Source organism: Camelus dromedarius, chromosome 9, assembly GCF_036321535.1.
Source record: "Camelus dromedarius isolate mCamDro1 chromosome 9, mCamDro1.pat, whole genome shotgun sequence".
Lineage (NCBI taxonomy): Eukaryota > Metazoa > Chordata > Mammalia > Artiodactyla > Camelidae > Camelus > Camelus dromedarius.
In genome coordinates, this window is record NC_087444.1 from 29,275,839 (window position 1) to 29,300,354 (window position 24,516).

Below are 24,516 nucleotides of genomic sequence, written 5' to 3' on the forward strand. Positions count from 1 at the left end.
TTCCTCCCTTCCTAGTTGAGGTTGACGTCAGAACCTGTGGGTTTAGTACGTGGGATCCTGTAGGGATCCTGTAGATCAGGGCATGACTAACAGTCTCCTGTGAGTCAGAGATGCAAGGAGAGATAATAACCATCACCCCCGACCTCACCGTCCCCATTAGCAGGTCCTAAAGCTCTGGATGCTTGGAGAAGTTCAGCCTCCCTGCTCCGTGGTTTCATTTAAGCTGCTGAACACCCAGGTTTCCCAGCCACTCACAGCTTGGCCCATTGGTTGACGGCAAGGTGAACATTTAAACCTTTCCTCTGCTCAGGCTGTGCGGAGCTCACTGCAGGGGCACTTGGGGAGAAGCAGCCGGGCAAAGTCAGGGAGAGTATAGGTTGATTTGTCCAACCTCATCTGCACAGAACTTCCTGTGTGCCAGCAGGGTTCTCTGTGCTCTCCGAACAACAGCTCATTTGATCTGCACCCCGGCCTTCACCAGGAGGGTACTGTTTTATCCTCATTTTCCAGAAGAACGAACTGAGGCACAAAGAAGTTATGTAACTGCCCAAAGTCACACAGGAAGGGCAGAGACTAGATTTGAACCCTGCATGGCCTGGTTCCAGCATCTATCATCTTAAACAGTGTCCCGAGCTGCAGGATAGTAGTGAGTTTGGAGGATAAAAGGAGAGAAGGAAGGGGAACCGTCTCTTAATGGCCCATTACTCTTTGTCAAGGACTGTGCCAGGCACCTTACGCATGCTGCGTTTCCCCCTCCCAACATCATATACCCATCAGGAAGACAGGCTCAGAAATGGAGGCTCAGAAAGATCGAGGTTATTTGCCAGAAACTGGACACTGAGGCTCAGAAAGGCTAAGTACTAGCAACAGGAAGGGATGAGATTTAAACCCCAGCCTCCTTGTCACTAAGCCCAGCTTCTCTGTTCCTGACAAATGCAACAAAACAGAACTGAGACACAGCTGAGGCTGCAGAACAAGCTAGAGCTCCCAGACCCCATCCCTGCTTCCGTTCCAGAGCTGTTACCTAAGTTGGTTAAGCTTCCCATTTCTCTTCTTTAAGTCAGAGATGATCATGTCTACTCCACGTCTCCATGTCGACCCCAAGGTCAGGTGTGGGTCCAAGGAGGAGGCATGTGTGATGTGATTCATCAGGGATGACTTGGAGCTGGTGCTCGATAAGTAGGCTTCCAAAGCCACCTCTTCCAGGAAGCCTTCCTGGAGGTCCCCAGCAGAGTTAATATCTCCTGCTTTGCCCTGAAACTCACACACATCACTCCTCCACCGTCTTTCATTCTGTGCTGATTCTTCTCTCTGCCTCCCTCTTCTTCCTCCTCTGTCTCTCACTTTTCCTTTTTCAAAATCTCTTTTGTGTCTCCTACTAGCCTGTTAACTCCTTAAAGGGAGGACCACATCGTATTTGCCTTTATCCACTGCGGTGTGTCCCTGGGTGTAGGTCTCAGTTGCTGTGTGTTGAATGGATGAAGTAACTGGAGAGACACGTTTGGTGAGCAAAGAGCGAGGTGGTCAGAGAAGACCCACGGGGTCAGGGGGTGGCTGAGGGCTGGGACTGGCATGTGTGCCCTTTCTAGAAAAGGCGGGGGGCTTGGGAGGCAGGTGTTGGCTGTGGCTCAGCCATCTTCTTTGCTTTATCCTTTTCTTGGATGCGGACAAGGTCTGCCCCACATCCCTTTGGCAGTTACAACTTAACATCAGTGATGGGGGGAAATTTATGGGCTGGCCAAGAGTAAATATTTGCTTGTTTTTCTTTTAACAATACACATGGAGTGGGGAGAAGGGTAGGAGGTGGGTCATAACAGGGGGAGGAATATAGGAAGAACGTTGGATAAAATAGGTTTGGGCATAGAAATACATTTCTCAAAGAGCCCCCAGAGCTGTATCACGGTTAAATGGTGACACTGGTTCCTCCTAAGGCCATTTGTGGATGCTCCTGAGCTGGGTGGATGCCTGCCCTGTTTTGGCCCTCCCACACGTGGACTCCTGCCCACAGAGGCCACCTTCCCAGCATCCGGTCTGGTCCCCTGTGGGGACAGAGGGATGTGTTTTTGAAGGGGTTTGGCCAGAATGACTCCCACTGACCAGCATGAGCCCAGCTCCCCTCATGGTGCCTGAAACACCTAGTCTCAGCACAGCTGGGTTTCCTAAGCCCCGGTCGTCACCCAGACAGCTTTGGGACAGAGGGCAGGAGAGAGGTGACTCTCGCTTTCCCAAAGCGTCTCCTAGGGCTTGGTCCAGGGAGCCCTGGGACCTCCTGGGATGATGCACTGGTGACAGCTCCGCCTTCTGCTCTGACTGGGAGGGTGGCCAGTCCAGTTTTACTTCATGGTATGTTAGAGGGTCCGACAGCTTGCCATATTTTTGTTGAAGAGGCAGCTCTAAGTCAGAATGGGAGGGACACTGAGGTGGGGCCTGAGGGAAGCAGACTGTAGCGAGGCCCTTTTTTCAGAACACGACCCAAAGCAGGCTGGCTCTGAAGAGAGCCTTAAACACACGGGAGTAAAAAACCAAGTCCTGATCCTCTCCCTACCACATCAGCTCTTCAGGTGGGGAAAGGAGAGTTCGGACTTTTTATAAAAATTGAGGTGTCACTTATACAGAAAAAGGCTGTGCATATTGAACATATACATCTTGACGAGTTTGCAGATAAGTCTGTACCGATGAAAACATCGCCTGAACAATGCCATAAACTTAACCATCACCTGTAAAATTTCTTTCTTCCCTCTTTTTTTTTTTTTTTTGGTGACAAAATGTAACAGAAGATCTACCCTCTTCACAAAAGTGTAAGTATTGATTGTAGGTACTGTGCTGTACAGCAGATCTACAGGACTTTATCCTGTATAACAAAGCTGTGCCCCCTTTGACAGACACCTCCTGGACCCCCCCTCCCCCGGCCTCTTGTAACCTCCATCCTACTCTCTGCTTCTGTGAGTTTGACTATTTTAGATTCCCGACATAAGTGGCATCAGGCAGCGTCTGTTCTTCTGTGTTTCGCTTGTTTCACTTAGTATAATGTCATCCAAGTTCATTCATGTTGTACCAAGGACAGAATTTCCTTTTTTTTTTTTAAGGCAGAATGATATTTCATCATCTGTACCACATTTTGTTCAGCTGTTCATCTGTCGATGGACATTTAGGTTGTTCCCATGTCTTGGCTATTGTGAATAATGCTGCATTGAACACAGGTATCTCCTCAAGATCCTGCTTTCAGTTCTTTTATGTCTACCCAGGAGTGGGGTTGCTGGGTCACATGGTAGTTCAGTGTTTCATCTTTTGAGGAACCTCCATACCTTTTTCGCTAGTGGATGTACCAATTCACATTCCCACTGACAGTGTACGCAGGTTCCCTTTTCTCTACATCCTCGCCAACACTTACTGTTTCTTGTCTTTTTGATAATAGCCATCCAGCAGGCGTAGGTGACATCTCATCGGGCTTTTGATGGGCATTTCCCTGATGATTAGTGATGTTGAGCACCTTTTGGGTCAGGCAGACCCGAACTGGAAACCTTGCTCCCAGACTGATGGGCTGTGTGACTTTGGAAAGATACTTCATCTCTCTGTGCCTCCCTGGTCTCATCTATAAAATGGAGTGTTGGTTTTTGGATCAGACACAGACTGGAGGAGCCAGTACAGTGCCAGGCAGAGAGCAAGTGCTCAGTACGTTCAGGGCTCTTTAGCTCTTCTTATGCTCAAGAATGTACTTACTGCATTATTATCTTCTGCCTCCTGGTTCCAGGTGAAGTAGCTTTTTCTCAGGTGCGCTGGGACTTAGGATTGTCAACTGTGGGGCAGGTAGCTGAGTGGGAAGGCTTTGATTTGGGGCCACCACTCCCCACTCCCCTGCCTCCACTGAGCAGGCACAGCTGTGAGCCTTGGCAACCAGAATGTGTGCATCTGTATGGTAAATATTTAAAGCTTTCTGTCTATTATATGGTGTTTTGACATCTTAAAAAATCTTTCTGGCTGGGGAAAGACAGCCCCTTTCTGGGCTCACCAATTCAATGACCAAGCACTCCACTGGGAGCAGTACAGTCTTGGATGTGCACACTAACCAGTCTGGAGCCCTCCCTCCTCTCTCTGGTCCACACATACCCCCAGACAGTACTCATCTGCCTGATCATCCCAGTGCCAGATACCAGGCAAGTGAAGACCATCTGAACCCCCACTGAAATTATTGAAAATAGCCAGTCCTACACTGACCACTCTGCCCTGCCTTGCTTTTCCCACAGAAACCCCAATAAAGTCTCCCCCTTCCTCCACTCCTGTTTTCTGTCTCCTAACCACCCTGATGTCTTTCCCTATGCAGTGTGCCTCCTGTCTCTAGGACTAGAGAGTATAATAAATTTTGTTTTCTGGAGCCTTCCTCTGTCTCCTCTTGTGGCCACATCTCACTGACCATCTCATAAAATAAGACAGAACAGCATCCCTCGCTTGCCCCAGGGGTTGAGTATTTTTGTGCAGTAGACAGCCTGCCCAACTGTGCATGACAACTCTTCTAACCAGCCCTTGTGGGGATCATCCTCAGTCTGTGTCTCTCATCAGGACTGTTTTCCAAAAGAGACCACGTGTGGCCACAGGACAACCCATCACCCAGAGACTCCCACATTGCCTGAGAATTGGACTCCAGGAACCAAGTGGCTGGAATCCTGGCCAGGGAGCCAGTCCAGGCTACCAGATGGACAAGTCCCCTTCGTGGGGCTCTAAATCATGGTGGGTCAGAGCCACTTCCAAGCTGGCTGCCTTCCATGGAGTGCATCTGGATACATTTCCTGGATGATTACATTTGCATCGTGGGATGCCGGATTCACATTTCCAGCCAAATTATAATTTGTACCCACAGTTTGGAGCTGTGGTTTTAATAAATGTGTTCTATTTCAACAGAAAACTTGTTAGGTAGGGTGATCATGTAATTTATCATCTATATTGGAAGACTCTGAGAGTGAGGGGGGATGCTGTTATTAACTTTGCCCCTTCAAAGGGCATAAAATAGTGCCCGAGGCACATTGGGTCCCCTTACCTGTTATTGTGTGGCCACCCTAATAGCAAGTCAAGGAAAGGGGGGTGGGCATTGGGAGAGGAGGGCAAAGGTGTAGGTATCTGTGAGACTTGGATTTTGACCCTTGATCTACCACTCATCACCTGAGGGACCGTGGTCCAATTATTCTGAGCTGACAGCCTGATCTCTAAAGTGGGGATAAAGATACCCATGTGTATGTGCTAAATAGACAGAGAAAGCTGTGCACAGGATCAAGCATAAAGTGGGGTTAGGCAGTCAAAGCTCACTTCCTCTACTTCCATCCATCTTCTCTGCATTCTAACCACAAAGATTTGTGAAACCCATGTGTAACAGAGCCTGGCCGGAAGTAAGTGCCCTTGCTTGGGATGATGGTTTTCACAACTCAGCCATCTGCCTTCGTGCCTTTTTCTGAGTGTCCTTGTCCCCTGACGGCGCCTCATTAACCAGGCCTCTTGACAGGACCAAGCGCTGACCCTGGTTTCAGCCCCTTCTGATACGAGCAACACCTTCATAGGAAAGCCCCTGCCCTGGGCGTGAAGTCCCTGCTGTCCCCTGCCAGCCCTCAGGGATCAGACCTCCGGACTCTTTCTGCACCTTCAACTCCCTCGGCCGAGGTTCTGAATGGGGCGGCGGTGCAGGGCCCATCACCACTGGAAGGTGGCATTGGATGCTTCTGGGTGAGAGGACCTTTAAGATTCAGTCCTTCAGGGAACGAAAGTGCAGTATCTCCAGACAGGAATTCCCATGGGGATGTCGAGCCCTGTCTGCTGGACCTTTTCTACCTTTCAGACTTGCCCTCTCGAAAGAGCAACTCACTTCCCAGAGCTCTGTCCTGCCATTTCATATTAACAACAAACCTTCCAATTAACTGACTTCTTCATAAATGCATCAAGTGGAAAGTTATTTCACTCTTAATCTTCTTTATCAGCCACCTCCCTTACTTAAACACTGACACCACCAGGTCCAACACTGTGCCTTGAATCACCTCTTCATCTGGAGCCCCTGCATAGCAACAGGCATGCAGGTGTTCATGAAATGTGGGAATGAATGAATGAATGAAAATCTCTTCACTTTTTTTTTCCTTCTTTGACACATCTCAGTAAGGGAATGCCATGTTCCATTCATGGTATCCTTTTCACTGTCTCATTTATTTTACATACTTATTTATTGTTCTGTTCAGTGAAAATGGGTGTGCAGTGGACATAAATCAATGCCGTGCACATGAATCAGTGTGCTCCATGCACACTTTGTGCCACACACTCTGCCAGGTTCTAGAAATCCTAAGTGGCAGGTCCTGGACACAGATGGCCTGTGGGCCACCCCTGACTACACTGACTAGCCACCTGGAATTGGGCAGGTCCTGTGAGCACTCAGAACCTTCATCTCACATGCGTGTGTGGTAACAGTGCCCTCCTCGAGGTGGGGGTGAGGAGTGAAGGAGGTGACCCTATAAAGGGCTGAGCATCCTGCCTGGCACCAGCTAGTAGGATAGTTAAGGATTTTGACTCCTGTTCCTGCAGCCAGATCTCTGACCAGGCGATGACAAATGGTGGGACAAGAAGAGGGCCGCCGGAGGAGCTTTGAAAGCATAGCCTTGGAGATTCCTAAGACCTAAAAATCTGCTCCAATCATCTATTTTAACCTCCTACCTAGTGTAGGAAGCCTGATCCAGCCACTCCTGTATACTTCCAGGGTGAAAACTTGTGAGCTAGACATGGAGAACAATTACCTTCCAGCTTCTATTTGGGGGTAGCTCTAATGGTCCTAAAGGTCTTGTTTCTATTGTGTGGTGGGTCACCCCCTGTAGATTTTGCTCCTAGAAGGCATGGCACACGAAAAAACAGACTCATGTGTCTCATACTCCTTGTTGTTATGTGGCTCTGGCATCCTGAATCTCCTTTTTTCCAGCCTCATCATGCTCAGTCCCTTCAACTCTTCCCTTTGGCAGATGGGGTGATGGTCCAGTGGACAATGGCCTGAAGGATGAAGGTCCTCTTAAAGGTGGCACTGTGGGACCACCTGCCTCCACTTGAGCGCAGGTGGTTCTAGATATTTCTGTGTTCGCAGCCTACTTTGATGTCACAGAATTTCGAGTGGCACACTTGAGTGGATCAAAAAGACCAAGATAACCCTAAAAACGTCGAGAGAATTGCAGAGGTCTTCACAACCACAGTATAGCCACATCTCATATTGTTCAGTATCTCTGAAAGTGAAGACAGTCATTCTGCTGTCTCCTTGGTTTTTCCACTTGATTTCACAACCCCTTAGTGCTCTGATCAGGCTCTTTTTAAAAAAAATAATTAATTGATTAATTTTATTGAAGTGTAGTTGATTTACAATGTTAGTTTCAGGTGTACAGCAAAGTGATTCATTTATGCATATACATACATATATATATCTTTCTTTCTTTTCAGATTCTTTTCCCTTATAGGTTATTACAAGAAATTGACCTACTGTGCTGTAAAGTAGGTCCTTGTTGTATATCGATTTTAGAGATAGTAATGTGTGTCTGTTAATTAGGGGTTGGGGATTAACAGGCTCTTTTTACTGGTATGCATAAGACAAATTTCCTGCGTGGCTCAATAAATAGGTAGTCTTCTGTGGGCAACAGCTTCAATGTAAACTGCTCCTTTCCCTCCCTGCAACTTGTACTGCATGCTGTGATGCATTTTAGAGCTCTCGGGCCCACACTCTGATGGCCAGGAAGGATATGTATCCTCAGTTGGGGCAAAATTCAAGTGTACACAGGGGTCCATCACTGCCAAGGTTGGAGGTGTGTTGCTGGCAAAGCATCAGGGCAGCCTGATTCAAAGACTGCAGGTTTGCCTGTGAGAAGCATGGGGAACAGAGAGACCAAGGGCTAGTTTGGCTTTTGTCTCCCCCACACCCTGCTTTTGGCCACTAAATAGTTATAGGTTGCAGTCAACAAAAGAGCTCATCAAGATAAACCACTTGCAGCTCCGGGCTTTCCTGTCTGCTCCCTCATTCCCAGAAAGCTTTTGGCAAAATTGAAGCTATTCTTTCCCCAAGCCTAGCACAAACTAAACATGCTAGTAAGCTCTCCAGATACACAAGAGGATGAAATACCACGCTTCACAGTTGAAGGATCTACTCTGATTTCTACTAAGCTCTTTTTAATAAAGTATTATTATGCAAGCAACACATGTTGATGTCCTTGTAAAGAATGAAATTTGGAAAACACAGAAAATGATAAAAATGTCAGTCATCATGCCATATCTCAGAGGTAAATACTCCACATAATTTGGCTCATTTTGTTCCAGTAGTTTTCCAACTTGTATTGATCAATATTTGGTTGTCTGAAGAATTGTAATCACACTGAAGACCACTGCGTACCCTAATTATTACTGTTTTTCTTTCTAAGCTTATATGAAGAGCATGTGCATGGGCCACGAAAAATCCCTGCACATCATTATTTTGAATGGTTGAGGGATAGTCTGTTGTGTGATATACTGTAATTCCTTTCAACCAACCTCTATCCCATAGGAAATTATAATGCTGTATTATTATAAGCCATGTTTCAGTGAACATCTTTGTACGTAGATCTTTGGCTGTAAGTTTCAGATGGCAGAGTCGAAGTCTGTTTTATCTGCTACTGCATATTTTGTGTCTAGCACGTTGTTGGACAAACTGTAGATGCTCAGTGTTTGAATACAGACTGGCCGACTGTTTGGCTAACTCCTTGATTATTTTAATCCTTAGGAGACATTGCCAATAGATAGGTTACACCCTGTATTTTATATGGCACCCCTGCTAGTATAAAATTATAAGATCAGACAGCTTTGTATAGTTCTATAGAGAAGATCTGGGAGGCACAGCAGGAATTCCAGACTCTGGTCCAGAGTGATAACTGAGGACTGTTTCTGCTTTGAAGAATACATTTTGGTGTTGGGAAATCAAACGTGGTCCCTGGCTCAGTAGCTTACAAACTCTTTTAAGTAATGAAACTGTGTCTACATGTAGTTCGCATGCTGAGAACATACTCATTTATAATTCCTTGTGCTTCATAAATTTATCCTTCTCTGTGTAATTAAGAACCTCATTTTCATTAAGCAGATGCTGTCTGCCTGGAACAGATGAGGTTCATCAGTTTAATTTGATCAAACAATTGTCAAGCATCCACTCCACCTGGACCCTGCTCTATGCTTTGGAAGCAGAGAGGTGCCTAAAACCCACTCTGAGCTCAAATCTAGACAGGAAGACCCGTGGACAACTGCAGCATGCTAGTGCCCAGCATATGGAGGTCAGTGATACATATCTGTTGGATGGATGGATGGATGCACTCTGGTGAAGGTGTTATCTGTAATACACTGTTGAGGGCGTAGAGCTGGAAGAACAAGGAAGGCTTCCAAAGGAAAGTGATGTTTAAATGATGAATAGGAATTTGCCAGGCGGAGAAATAAGGGCAGCGAGCATACTGTCAGGTTGAAATGTGCGTGGTTGACAGGGGAAGAGGGACAGACGAGCATGGCTGGAGATGAAGAGGTTGGTGGGCAGGAGCTGGTGGGGAGGGGTGCTTGAGTTAATCTTTGGCTGATCATGAATGCCTTGTTCAGAGGGTTTCTCCAAACGAAGACCCCAAGATGAAAATATCTGTGCACGTGATTTATTTGGAAATTGATTCCAGGAAGTAAGATGAAGTATGATGGTGGCTGGTGGTGCAGTTGGTGGTGGGGTGGTGGGGAGGGAAGTCTATGAAGTGGTTTACCCCAGTGACCTCCTGTAGCTCATCTCTAGCGAGGACCTTCTGAGAGACCATGTAGAACACACCTCATAATTCTCCCATTAAGGATGGGGGAAGCGCTGGTATTTATCCCTCAACCTCTGTCCCTCACTTGTTGAGGATACTCTAAGGGGCATGAACTCCCAGACACTTTCAGCCTGCCCCAAGCAAGGCCAAGTTGCCAACCAGAAAGTGACCTCAGGTGGAGAGCCACAGGGATCTACCGGCTGTGAACTGGGACCGTGCACTGATCTTAGGGATGGGGGTGCATGGCTGGGCAGCCAAGGTGTCTGCCACAAAGCCTGGTGGGTAACAGGCTAGATCTCGGCAAGCCAACCCTGTGATTAGACAAGGGAATAATCCTATTCCAATGACTTAATACCATCAGCAGTTCCTCCTTGGGGTGTGTGCTGATTCCTAAGGCCTGCAACGTGCTTCTTTCTTGCTTTTCATGTAATTGCCACCTTGTCTCTGCTTAAATGTCACCCACTCAGCGAGGTCATCTTTGATGATTCAGTCTGCCATGTGTCTTCCTGTCTATTCTCTGCGATGGCATCTTGATCCTTTCCATATATTTATTATATATGATATATATACATATACAGATATATATGCATGTCTGTAAATACATAAAATAGGGATAGATATTTGTTTGATCTTTGGCAATGTGCCTACCTCCTTATTTGCCATTGCATTCTAGACACCTAGCATGCTGCTTGGCACATGGTAAGTGCTCACTAAGGGTCTGTTAGGTGAATGAATAGGGTCCCCCATCTGCCTCATGTGCTTTCCGCCAGAGGAGGTCTCGCCTCCTCTGTTGTCCCACTCCATAGCCCAGGCTTCAGGGTCCCATTATATGTCCATGCTAGGGGGCTGGGGAAGAGCTCTGAGCAGCAGGGAGTCAGACTGGCGTCTGCTTGGCCCTGGGGAGGGGGGTCCGGGTCCTGGCATTGAGCACGTGGCCACTTTCTCATCACGGGGATGGACTCTAGAGTACAGGGCGCCTTTCAGCCGCCTTTCTTAGGGCTTAAAATATTTGCCCTCCTTAACGCATTCCTGTCTGGACGCTACTCTTAATCACCTCAAATCCAGGATTTCAGCCTCATTGGTGTAATTAATGCCCTGGAAGGTTTAGAACTCTTGTGGGAGAACTCGGGGGCCCCTGGGAAGTAAGGTTTGCCAGATAAAGTCTGTATTTTGCCAAATCTAGCAACTCTATTGCGACTGACCTTCTGTTGGGGCTCCAGAGAGGAGAAGTGACGTGCCCACCCCTCTAAGCTGGCGGGGAGCATACTGCCCCCTCGCCCTGCCTTCCCACGGCCCACCTGGCTTCTCAGAGGCCAGACTGACCCCAGGTACTGTCGAAAAAGACAGCTTGTAGCAAGGTTGCCTCACTTGTCCAAAAATAGGTGAGTAGGCAGAAACTAGGAGCAGATGGGGAGACCTGTACCTGCTGTCTCCTTCCTCGTTTCTGACCTGCCTTAGTGGCTTACAACACAGGCTTTGAGAAGGATCCATCTGAGTGTGAATTCCGTCTCCATCTTGGTCAACCGCGTGGTTTTGGATAACAGACTTCACTTCCATAAACCTTGATGTCCTAAATCTCATAATGGGCTGATAATGATGGTCTAGACTGTATAGAGTTGCTATAAATACAAAATAATGAGTGCAAGGTCCTCGGCAGCATGTTTTTAAAAAAATCAAAACATACATTCCTGTGCTGAAATACACACACATATAAATAATAAGTATGTATTTAAAATTCACAAAATTTGAAAAATTGCAATTTTACAATTTAAAAAAACTGCTACTAGATATTATCTTGGCTCTCATCCACTCATCAGTTTATCCATTCAAAGAGTTATGAATAAAATTCAAATAGTAGTGCTGAGAGGAGAGAGGGGAAGACTCTTGTGAAGCCAACATCACAGACAGATCAGGGCCCTCGTGCAGAGCCCTGCCTACCATTCTCGCTGGTCGCCACCTACCCAGTACTCGCAGCTGCATACTTTCCTTGGGCTTTTGTGCCATCTTTCCTGGCAGCCTGGGAAACTCCTCTTTATCCTTAAGAATTCTGCTCCCATATCATCCCTTTTCCATGAAGAGTTAACCGCTCTTTCTCCCAAATTCCTTCCATTGCTTCTATGAGCGCAGGCTCCATACTCTAGTTCCCATGTCTAGGTGCTTATCCATCTCCTCCAGAGAACAAGGAGTCCTTGCAAGGCAAAGACTGCCTAATCCATGCGCTGTCCAAGGCCAAGGACTGAGTGGGCACCTGTATACATGGCTCTATTTCAGTGGTCCCTCGGGTTCATTCAGCCCTGGAAAGAGTTTTCAAAGTTTCCTATTGGGAAAGAGCAACCAGCCTGATTTTGAAAGCCCTTGGTAGCTTCCCCTGATGGATGGTCTTGGGTACCACTACGGCTTTCTGAAAATATGCAGACTTGTCCTTGCATAAGTTGGGACTCTTATTTTGACAGTGCATCCCAACATCATGCTGAGCCCAGGACTGTCACCTCCCTAGGAGGTAGCCTCCAGGCTCTCCAGTCTCCAAAGAAGTCTTCCGCCTTCCTCCTCTTGTCAGAAACAATGAAGCCCCAGCTCTAAAAACCAAGGTGTTCGGAAGACAGGCTGACAGCCTGATAGAACTTGCTGTCAGCTCTCTGACATCCAGGGCATCTGTGGACCCCTGACACAGCTTGACTGTGGTCTAGACGTTCATAAGAGAGAACTGGAGGCAGCAGTGTGTCCCTCCACTGCCCCAAGACCACCATTGGTGTCATGTGCAATCGATCATCAAGGAGGGAACACAAAGGGATGCTCCAACTGGTGTCAGAGCTACAGATGAGCATTTAGAAATGCTGGAGGAAATGGGTCATTGTTGTGCACAAGGGCATTAACTTTCAGATCCATATACCTCGCTCCAGGTTTGAAACTGGAGTTCTTGTAACCCCAATTTAACCTGAGGGTGGACAGGGCAGAAAAAAGTGCAAGAACAAGTATGCTTATGTAATCTGAATAACTTCCTCCTCAAATCCATGCTGGACAGTCTAACATCCTTTCCAATAGTACAATTAAAAATAGCGAAGTGGGTACCATGTGCTGTATTGACACCTTGTCTCTATCAAATGAGTTTTCTCATTTAACAAAGAAGAAAAATGAGACTTGGAGAAGTTAAGAAACGTGCCTCAGGTCACACAATCCGCACATAACAGGGCCAGGATTTGAACCCATGTCTGCCAAGACCAGAGCCCTAACCTCTGCCCTCTACTCCCACCCGAGTAAATGTATTCTTTCCTAAGTGGCTGTGCATCTGGTCAGAACTTCCTGTCCATGCATTTTCTGCTGGCACGCAAAACTGAATGCCTGCTTCGGGCTGAGAAACAGGACATAAATGACAGACAGATTTTATGGACACAGAATAAGAAATCAAAGCGAGGAGCACCAAAAGCATCCTCACTGTCCACCTGTTCCTTCTGCTTTGGTTTTTCTTGTCATTGTACACGGAAGTGTGTTACTGACATTCTCTCACTGTGAACTTCCTCCTCCATCAGTTAGTCAGCCCTTCCACCAGCCAGCTGGGCAAGCAACCAGAGAGGCTGGGCATCAGAAAAGCTCAAAAATGGAAGAGTCTGCGGATGTGAGATTTTGAAGATCGTTCTATCCAGTGTGACACAGATGGGTACCACTTTATGAGGACTTTCCTGCTCACCTTCCTCCCCACACAATAAGCTGGGTTGCATGTCTGCTTTTATCAGTAAACACTAACATGTGTACAAGGTAATTATTCCATTACCTCTTCTCTCTGAGGTAGGGCATGATTTGGACATAATCACAGGTACCATTTACTGCACTCTCACTTGGAGCTGGCATTATACTAAGGATTCTGTTAGCTTGTTAACTGCACAACCATCTTAGGAGGGTGGTGCTATTAGGCCAGTTTTACACACAAGGAAATTGAGACTTAGAGAGATTGAGATCATCCAGTAAGTTGAAGCTGGGATGCATATACAGGTTGGTCGGACTTCAACGACTCTAGACCTCTGTGCCGTAATGAACATAAACTAGCATATCCTAATACCATGGATTGAAATGAATACTAATACAGTCCTCAATGTGTTAGATTTCACGTGTATTACCCATTCCAAAGCACAATCATGCAATGACAGTGCTATCTAATTCCTAGTGAACTTCTTCTGAGTATATGTTCTCTGTATCACTGCATCGCAAACTTAACCATGGATTTGAGCCTCCCGGTGGACTTGTTAAAACACAGACTCCTGACCCCCATCTGAGAATTTCTAATTTCAAAGTAGGTCTAGGGTGGGAGCCAAAAACTTGCATTTCTAACAGTTCTCAGGTGATGCTAGTGGTCCACACTTTGGAAATCACTGCTTTCTATGAATTAACTCACTGAATACTCCTCTCAACATTTTCATCCTCATTATGAAGATGAAGAAACCATGATCCCGAGAGGTTAACTAGCTGGCCCAAATAAAGAGAAATAAACCTTTCATCTTTTATTTGAGCTTCTCTTCTTTAAGCTGAGCCCAGAATAACTTTACTTCTCTCTTCTTGATACTGCCAGCAAATCCCACCACAGGAGACTAAAAGCCCAGGGCCCATTTGACCCAGCTCAGGGCCATATTGTGAAGTTATTGTGATGTTTTGGCTGGCATGTATCTTGGGCTTATTAATATCAAGAGGAGCCCAAATGGTTTAGGAAGAAACAAGTGTTCACCAGCTCCCTTGTCTACCCACTTATTCAACCCACTAGCATTTATTAGCTTCTTTGGGGTTCTAGACAACAGGAAGGATTCTCAGAAAGAAGAAGATAAGCTTCCTGAGCTCAGTGGGCACAGGGCTGCGAAACAAGGTCTAAATGAAGGCTGTCATTGGGAATTCACCCAATGGGCCAGGCAGGCAAGCAGGTTTCCATGGGCTACAGACAGGACACCAACAATCATAATGGACATCACAATAATTGTTGTAGGCCAGATTCTCTGGAAAAGGACTCTGAGTGGAGACCTGCATGCAGGGTGTTTAATAGGTAGGACTCTTGGAAACAGCACCTGCAAAGGAGGGAGGGAAGCAGGATTGGGCAGACTGAAAAACTGAGCTGGGGTGCAGCTGGAAGCGATGTTTTAACCAGTCCTACAAGGAGTTCCAAAGCTGGGCTTCAGAGTCATTTCCATGGAGGCAAGGGGACTGGGCTTCTTGGGTTCCTGCACCCAACAGTAATTAGATGTGGGCCTCCCCAGCAAGGGGCAGCAACCTTGAGTGAGGCAGCTCCCTTGCCGTGAGGGCAGTGACTGGAGAGGGATACAGGCAGGAGTCATCAGTAGCCAATGCTCCTGGCAGCTAGGGGAAATGAGTACCTCAGTCCTAAAGGGTATTCTAGCTGGCAGATCCCAGCATCCACTACAGTTTTATTAGGTAACATTTTAAAGTACTTACTAGGTTGAGGCATTGTTTAAATGTTTTACACACATCGGTTCATTCAGGCCTCCCAAATACCACGAGGTAAGTATGATGACTGCCCTATACATGAGGAAACTAAAGCACAGCTGAGTAATGAGTCATGGAAATCGGTATTCAAACTCAGGAAGTCTCTTCCAAAGACTGAGTGCCTAACAACAGTTAACTGTTTCTCTGACTCTAAGAATTTAAAGAAGGGGATCATGGTGGGAGCGAGGAGTTACGGGAGTTGGTGCTGGTGAGGAGGGTGATAGGCGAGGAAGTTTTCATCTGAGAGGTGAAGACTGGCAGCATCACAGGAAAAGACAGGATTGCCAGTGAAGGTGGACAGGGCCTTAGAAACCATGTGGTCTATTTCATTTTACTGAAGAATGACTGAGTCTAGCTCATTTTACATGAGAAACATCTGGTCTACCTTATTTCACAGATGCAAAATTGGATCTACCCACTTTACAGAAAAACAGGAGGCACAAGATGGGAAAGGGCTTGTCCAGGGTTACACGGTGATGCTGTCAGACTGAAGGATAGAGTCCTGGAAGCCTGAATCTCTGGGTACAGCCCTTCCTCTAATTCCTCTAATGAGAGAAGTTGAAGGACAGTCTGGAAAGCAGCCACCTCTCAATCACCTGCCTTCCACAATGACCCACTCCAACCTTTCACCCTCCAGCAACACAGGATCTTTTAAAAATGTCAACCATGAGTTCAATCTCTGCTCAAAACACTCTTATGAGTCCCATGGCTTTTAGGATAAGGGTAAGGATAAAACTGTCAACACGGCTGCCATGTGATCATTTATCTGCCAGTCACTCCCTGTCCCTTCTTTCTCTGTTCTCCTCTCTTGCCACACTCTGGTCAGTTTCTTGGACATACCCAGATTCCAACATTTTTGCCCCTTATAAACTCCTATCCCTCCTCCCTGTACTCTTTTCACCTCTGCATCTCGTCCTCATCCTTAAAAACCAGTTTAGTTCCTAAGCACAGTCTTCTCTGATCCCCTAGACCAGGTGCTTAGGTCCCGTGTTCAACAGTCACAGACCTTTTGTTCCTCCCCGTAGTACCTATCACCACTGCCATGGATGGTTCATGTGTCTCTGGGAAATGTGTATTATATCCACGAGACTGCAGGCTTCAGGATGGTGGGCTCAGGCCTAAGTTGCTCACTCTGAAATACCCAGAGTAACACAGTTATCTATCCCCAGGGCTTATACCAGATGAAGGAACAGGGAGGGAGAGGGAGAAAAAGAGAAAGGAAGGAAGGAAGAAGGAAGGAAGGAAGGAAAGAGAAAAAAGAAAAGGAAGGAAGGAAAGAACGAAAGAGAGAAGGAAGAAAAGGGACAGAAACAAAGAGAAAGAGAAAGAAAGAAGCAAGAAATAGAGATACACACAGAGAAACAAACAGATAGACAAAGAGATAGAAAGAGAGCCAGGAAAAGAGAGATGAGACACAGATAGGCTGGGGTGGGGAGGGAGGGAATTTATGACTAAGTTTGGTGGGAGCTGGTGGGAAGAATGAGGGGTGGGGTGGGAGAAGGACTCCAGCTTGTGTGAGGAAAGGTGGGGTTCAAATTTCATCGCTGTATCCAGGCATACAGTTGAGAAGCCTGAGCGCATTTCCAACGGGATGGATGAGGGATCCTGTTGAGTTTCTCAGGGAGTGAGCTGCAGGATGGTCATGATCAGAGTGACCAATGACCAGCCTTGGGGGTGGAGTAGCCAGGACCACGGCTGACAGCCTGGTGGGCATCCATGAGAACAGACGAGGCTGCTTCTTGCTACACATCTCACTCTTCCCTAGATGAACTAATTTTTCATCTTAATATGGTCAATAATATTCTGAAAAGCAACTGTGGCTTTTCAAGTTTGTCGCTGGGGAAGTGGATGGGTCCCTGGGGTTATATAAACTTGGCGAAGACTAGTCAGAGTGGAGTTCTTGGCGTGTGTCCAAGGGCTAGAACGATGGATAAATTTTTCTTAAAGTCTAATTATGTCTTACGTGTTAGAGTAAAGTGATGTTTGACAAGGGGCTTGTGTGACAACCCCACTAATTCATGAGACCACTGTGCAGCCACCTGTCAGGGAAGATAAACAAAGGATGCTGAGATAGGCTTTATCTGCTCCTTGCTCCAAGTTTCAGCAACCAGCTGCCAGTTGACTGTCCCATTTGCTGCTCTCTTCCTTCTGACTGTAAGTGCCAGAGTAGCACTGAGTAATATTTTTCTAGCCAGATAGTGATAATAATAACATGGTGATAATAATAACATGGTGATAACAGGAATAGTAATAATAGCAGCTGACACTTGAGTTTTCTATATGCCAGCCAGCATGCTAAGCCCATTACATAGTCCTCTTTTAAAGTGCCATACAGAAACTATGAGACAGGTATGATACCCATTTTTACAGATGAAGAAACAAGGTCCAAGGAAGTTAAAGTACTTGTTCAAGGTGTCTTACCTGGAAGCCAGAGAAGCTAGGACGAGAACCAGCTCAGACTTTGGAATCTGGGCCCTTAAGTTCCATATAGTATCCGAAAAGAACTTAAATACTGCCTTTGGCCCCTACCTTCATTCCCTCTATAAATACTTATCAAGCAACCCCATATGCTGGGCACTGGGCTCCGTGTTAAGAATACAGGGATGTCAAGATTGCACCATCCCTGCCTTCACAGACGTGGCAGCCTGGGGCTTATTTCCAGCTGGATAGTTAACGTCAAGGGACGCTCCAGCACTAAATCTGCCTGACTCTTTGAAAGGTTGGTCATGTCAATGGAAGATGCTCCCCTCCTCCTGAAGATACCTCAGCTCTCCTGGGCAACCCTGGGTTGTCCTCAGCTCCTGGGGAAGGAAGTCCACCAGCCAACCCTTGAAGTGGAATCCATTCCAGCTCATTCTAAGCAGAAGAAAATCTTCTCTCAGCACAGCCTCCCAGTTCTTAAAATCATGGGTGCTATGTTCAAAGAGATCCAAGTTGACAGGCCAGCTCTTCTTCTTCATAGCTGTGTGTCTTGAAGCAAGTTACTTTCCCTCTCTGTGTCTCAGCTTCCTCTGTTAAAATAGAGATGTAATAGTATCTACCTCACAGATAGTATATGGAAATTACTGGACTCAATCTCCAGTATTCCCTCATGAACTGATACATATATATATATAGTCAACTAATATTGAATGGATGAATCCTGTCTCAGAGGCCAGATTTAACCTTTATAATATTTATAATACAGATAGTTTCTTTGGATCAATCATGATTTACTGTAAAGGAGTTAAAAGCAACTAGAGTAAAGATCAAGTGAGGCTTTTGCAGACATGACCTAGCTTGGAAGAAATGTTTTTTGATACATCTTTTCTTAACCTATGGCCTACTGCTAACTTGTGAGGAGCCCAGGCACTGGCTGCCAGCATCACTGGCTTCTGGAAGCAGGGAGGTGGGACTTTGCTCCATGACCCGTCTCTGCAGCATCTTTGACATTTAGGAGGGTGAGGACCTGATTCTCAGGGTCAGCAGTTACAGAATGAGGGTGTGAATCATTCCAGTGGGTCCCCAGGCCACAGTCCATCCTGCTGATGCCAAGCTGCAGTTAATCCTCATCCCTTTGATTATTCATGAAGGATATGACAGGGGCACTTTGTTCTCTTTAAATTTTCAGAGGTTCTGCTTCCTATTGTTGTAAGCCCCTGGGGGCCAGGCGGTCTTGCCACAGTGAAGACCCGCTTATCCAGGGCACAGGGTGGGGCAGGCAGAAGACTGGAGGGGAGGGGCAGACGTTCCTGAGGCCACTGCAGTGGGGCAGTGCCAAGAGCACTGGATTGAGAGTTCCTGGTCCCAGATTTGGAGTTCAGATTTGATCCTTCTGACTAATTTATTTTGCAGCTTTGGAAACAACAAAGAAACTCTGAGTCTGGGAAATTATAATAGCTGCATTTCACTGGGTGTTGATCATGTGCAAGCACTGCTCAAGTTCAAAGTGCCACCTGAGGCTGGCCCTAGTATCACTGTACAAAGGGAGTCTTAGAGAGGTTGGGAAGGCAGAGCTGGGATTGCCCAGGGAGTCTGGCTCTAGGGCTCACCATCTGAACCCTCTACTGCCACGTACTACCCAGTGGGGAGGGTGGTTCTGAGGGCTAGATGAACTAAGTGTTCAGAGTCCAGTACACAGCCAGTGTGATAGTGTGCAGTACAAGTTGGTGTCTGTTTTCTTCCCGTTCTGAGATCTCACACATGGTCCTGCTGGTTGGGGTGCTGAAGGATATGGACTGAGCATAGCTGGACTGTGGGATGATGGAGTTGGGGACAGGTGAGGCAGACACATGGTCTCGAAAAGGGGGCCTCGTTCAATTAATAATGCATGCCGGATGCAGACAGAAAAATCTGGGAACAATATTCAGAATGAGGGATGGGGTGAGCTAGAGTGCCAAAGATTGCTTACTAGATGGAAATTTACAAGATCACTAGGCATGGTGTTTTGTTTTTTTTTTTTTCCCTGAGATTAACAAAATGACAGGGTCCTCCTTAGCTCAGGAAATAACTTTCCTAGAACATAGGAAAATGGCTGGCGATGGCTTTTCGATGCTCAGACGTTTACTGAGCTTATTATGTGGCAGGAACGCATCACAGGATTTCAAACTTGTGGCATGTTGAAGAAGAGTTAACCACGATTTGGGGATTGCTGGGTAGATGTTGGTGCCTTTCGTGATCAACAGTGGTTTTGTTTTCAACAAAATATTCTATAGTGATTTTGCAGATGGTCATGTCTTTTCTGCTGAAATGGAATGACTATCCAGTATGTCCAAACCCTCCACCACACTGGGGATTCCTACTCCCCCTGTGCTCTCACAGTCTCATGTTAGAATGATGTACGGCTGATCGGTCTTTCAGGGAGGACCCCCAGCACATGAGCCCTCATATACAGGTGGGGAGCTCATAATGCCTCGCCTATATTTTCTGGCCCGCCCTTCTGTGCTTTCTCCTTTGAAGTGATTTGAATGACACTGGGCAATTCCCCATCCAGAATCAACAGAATTTCTACGAATTTAACTGTCTGAAAGCTAAGTTCTGCTTTCCTTTCCAAGATCTGTGGCCCGTCTCAGGCTGCTCTTCAATCTTTTCCGATGAGATGATGAAAAAGGTAAAAGGACTTTAAAAACCAGAAAGCATCAAATGGCAGAGGTAGAAGAAAATAAGCAGACAGTAACAGTTGAGTTACTGTCCTGAAGTTGAGCACATCCTCAACTGAGATGCTCAAAGTCATGGCAGCTTGTGTATGGGATTGGCAGCAAAACTCTCTCTTGAAGTTCCTAACATGAACCCCACTTGGTGGCTTATTTTGTTACTTTTCCTTTGAGGTATTGTAAGCCCATTTTCAACCAGGTTCTAAAGATTTGATTAGGGGCGTTATCTTCTTAGACCATCTGGTTTTGGAGGAAATCAACACCTTCAAAGATGCGACAGAACAGTGTAGATACTTGGGCCACTCTAATGACAAAGTGACTTGCTCTGGATCGAATTATTTTCCTACACTGTATTAAAGTGTCCTTCCAAATTACAGTGTAGGCTAGCATGTCTCACTTTCTGTCAGCAAACTCCCCATCACAGCCTTTGATAAAAATCAGACAGAAGTCTTAGTGCTGTTAGAACTGCACATTTTATATCAACTCACTTTAGGAAACTTTATCCTAATTAGGTTAAACTTTCTCTATCATCTCAGTATCATCAAATTAGGAAACATGTCCCCAGGCCCAGTCTTCTGGCTCTTTGAAATATCTATAGTTAGCACTGGGTAGAAGTTGAACAAGTATTTGTTAACTGAATGAATAAATGAAAGAAGGAAGGATTTGGGTCCTCTCAATATTCTGGGTTGTCAAGTGGAAACAGAACAGGATTAGAATCAGCCAGATTAGGGTAGGAGTCCTAGTTCCACTACTTGCTGCTTGGGTTTTCTTCAAGTCTCTGTGGTCTCTCCACAGTGACAAGGGAGGCAGCCCAGAGAAAGAGGCTGTATTCATTCCCTGTTGTGCTGTGATAAATTACCACCAAGTCAGTGGCTAAAAACAAACAAACCAAACCAATAACAACTGATTAGATTACAGGGCTGGAGATCAGAAGGCCGAAATGGGTTTCACTAGGCCAAAATCTGGGTTTTAGCAGGACTGCATTCCTTCTGGAAGCTCTAGGGGAGAATCCATTTCCTTGTCTCTTTCAGCATCTAGAGACTTCCCATATCCCTCAGCTCAGGGTCTCTTCCTCCATTGTCAAAGCCAGCAGTGTCTCATCTTTAAATCCCCTTCTACCTCTTCCGTCTTTCAGGACCCTTGTGAGTACACTGAACCCACCCAGATAAGCCTGGAGGGTCCCTCCATCTCAAGGTCCTTTCCTGAATCACATCTGCCCCAATTCCATTTGCCGTGTAAGAGAATAGGACATGGATGTTTGGGCGGGGGTGGGGGGCACTGTCCTGCCTGTGGCAGCAGCCATGCAGTCAGTGGCTGCACTGACCAGCTCTGTCCAACAGGGATGGGAAGCACCTCCGTTCCTCTCCAGGGTGTCACAGATAATGCATAAAAACAATACTCCCCGGGGAGCTCCCTCCATGAGCGCAGTGGTGACTTGTCTTCTTGGGAAGAATCTAGTTCTTTGTCCTCCCTGGGGGTGACTTGCTGGTCTTCCCACTGTGGGGTGGTGAGATGGTCTGTGCTCTCCTTAGAACTTCTTGGTTTTTGTAAGACAGTGTCAACTCCACTCCAGCTTGGTTGAGTGTTCACACACATGGATATGCACTTGGCCACAATTCTTTCCTCTAACAGTAACCTTGAACTCAGTGCTGGACATCACTACCTATCAAATCTTGGTTGGGAAAAACGCTATTGAAGGGGACCCACTCCCCTGAGAGCTGGGCAGTCTAACCGCACCTTAAACTGTTCATGGATTAAGCCAGACCACATCCTTTGGCCCCAGAATATTTGCTGTCACTAAATTTTGGTTTTCTTTGGTGCTACTAGACTACATGAGGAGCATACCGTAAGAAAAAGCATCACAGAAGTAGTTACATTTATTATAACCATTTTGTTGATGGATTTTCATTGCATGTCAGTATACATTTCTTATGTGAAACCACAGAGAAATATTCCTCTGGTCTGAAAACCCAGTACTAGTCATGGTTTCCCTAGTAACTGGTTTATTTCCATCAAATGAACACAAGCTCACGTGGCTGATTGTTTTTCTCTCTTTGCACAACTCACTCTTAGGAAGCAAGATTCTTGAGTGAAGCTTTAGGACATCACAGCCTGCATTATATGCACCAACATCTTTAACTACCCTTATTGTCCCTTTTCCCCAGTTCCTTTGTCTGTTTCACATTTTAGTTACTATTGTCGTATTGTCTGTAAGCCCAGAATAAGGCGTGGTAAGAACTTTTGCTATTTCCCAAGACTTTTTTCCTTCTTGTGAGACACAGGTCCCTGATACATTTCTCTTTGTTCCAAGAACAAACTCAAATGAAAAAAAAAAAATCAAAACATGAAATGAAATGTCGTCAGTGCCAATGTTTAAACACAGACTCTCGGCAGAACTGAGTTAAGTACCGCTGTAAAGTCTGGCGCTTATGTTGATAATATGAAACAAGTCTCTAATGCTTTGTATGCGAAGCACACCAAGCTCATAAATGCCAGCATTCTTAATGGCCTGCTTGCTGTCAGTAGATTCACTGGCACTGAAATCCGTTTCTTTTCTAAGGGGTGTTTAGCTTTTATTATATCTTTACTCATGGTCAAAGGACATTGGCAAATTTGCTAAAGTGATTGAAGATACTCCTCTTAAGGCATCACTTAAGTTTCGTGTTTTTGCCTTCACATTTGTCTATTGGAGTTTGTCTTCTTGGAAAGGAAAACCAGAAATGTGCTTTATGCTACATAGGGAGGTGATCACTGTAGAAAGCCAAGACGGGAAAAAAAAAAAAAACAAAAAACTCAGTGTGAGCAGACCCTCCAGGGAAAACATCTTCAAGAAATACCCAACCTCAGAGCTCACCTCTGAGTTCATCAGACCACAGAATCACCAACGCCAAGAACCTCTCACGCCCTACTAGCTGGTGTATCTGGACCTTCTCTTTTTACTCTCTATCCCCGTAGAGTCTGAGACGTAGTATATATTCGATATATAACTGTTGAATTAATAAGTAATATCTCTCACTCTCAAAGATTAGAGTTCTACTCCAGCCCCAGTGGACCATGATGGGGATGGAGTGCTTGCCATGGGACAGGTGTGCAATTTGTATGAGTGACTGGTGCCGAGACTCATCCAAGTCACCGAAGAAATCTCTGCTGTCCCTGAACTCTAGAGCAGCAATTTTAATTTCTATTATTTCCCCCTTGTCAAAGAAACACCTTACAGATGACACTCGCATATGCAACCGCTCTCATGAGTGTACTTCGGTTAAAGTGTAGTTCCCACTGTGCTAGTACAATCTCCATCTACCTCTGTCCCACTCAAGAAAAATATATCAGAACACGAATAAGGGTGTCATTACTATGGGAACTATCATGAATTCGTGACAACTTATTGAAAAATAAATCATCCACCATTTTGGTATTTTGGGTAATAGGAGTACACGCCTTATGAGACATCTCAATGATTGACATAACAGTTCATTGTGACACCAAGACTGAGAATGCTTCTCTACAGAAACCATCTCTGAGACACACACAGTCCTAACATGCCATCTTGGAGACCTTTCCAAACTCCAGAGACTCCATCACCGTACCCCCAACGCAATCATCTGTATGAACTCTGCCATCTGTGTGAGCTTCACCAGAACCGTAGAGATCAACCCTCATGGACATAGTTCATACAGGAATCTCACTATCACCTGGGTGTCATTCCACTTTCCCCCATGCTGACCTTGGGGAGGAGGACTTCCAAGCAGCCCACTTACCACACCACCGCCAGCCGAATGTACGAGCACAGACATCCCTTCTCGGAGGTTGGCGACTTCAAAGAGCATCATGTAGGCCGTGACGAAGTTCATGGGGAATGCAGCAGCCTCGGAGAAGCTCATGTCATCTGGGATCTTGTAGACAAATTCCACTGGTGTGCAGACCACCTCGGCCCAGGCATTGTAGTTGACAAATGCCATGACACGGTCCCCAATCTGGACATAGGGAAGCACGTGGTTACTGGAGTTTTCTTAATCTTCTTTGAGACATTTCTCAAATACTCTTAAGGATCTGATAAAAATAATAGATTCCTTCCCAGGGGATAAAAATTCCCACAAAATCCT

At 46.0% G+C, this 24,516-nt stretch overlaps 1 protein-coding gene across 1 annotated transcript in view; it reads right to left on the reverse strand.

Moving 5' to 3' along the window:
• The window catches only part of VAT1L (vesicle amine transport 1 like), a 124,309-nt gene that overhangs the window by 70,514 nt on the left and 29,279 nt on the right, over window positions 1-24,516 (reverse strand). Inside the window, exon 3 of the mRNA XM_010983371.3 lies at window positions 24,172-24,387. Within this exon, the coding sequence (XP_010981673.1) occupies window positions 24,172-24,387 (216 nt within the window). The remainder of the gene's footprint in view (window positions 1-24,171; window positions 24,388-24,516) is intronic.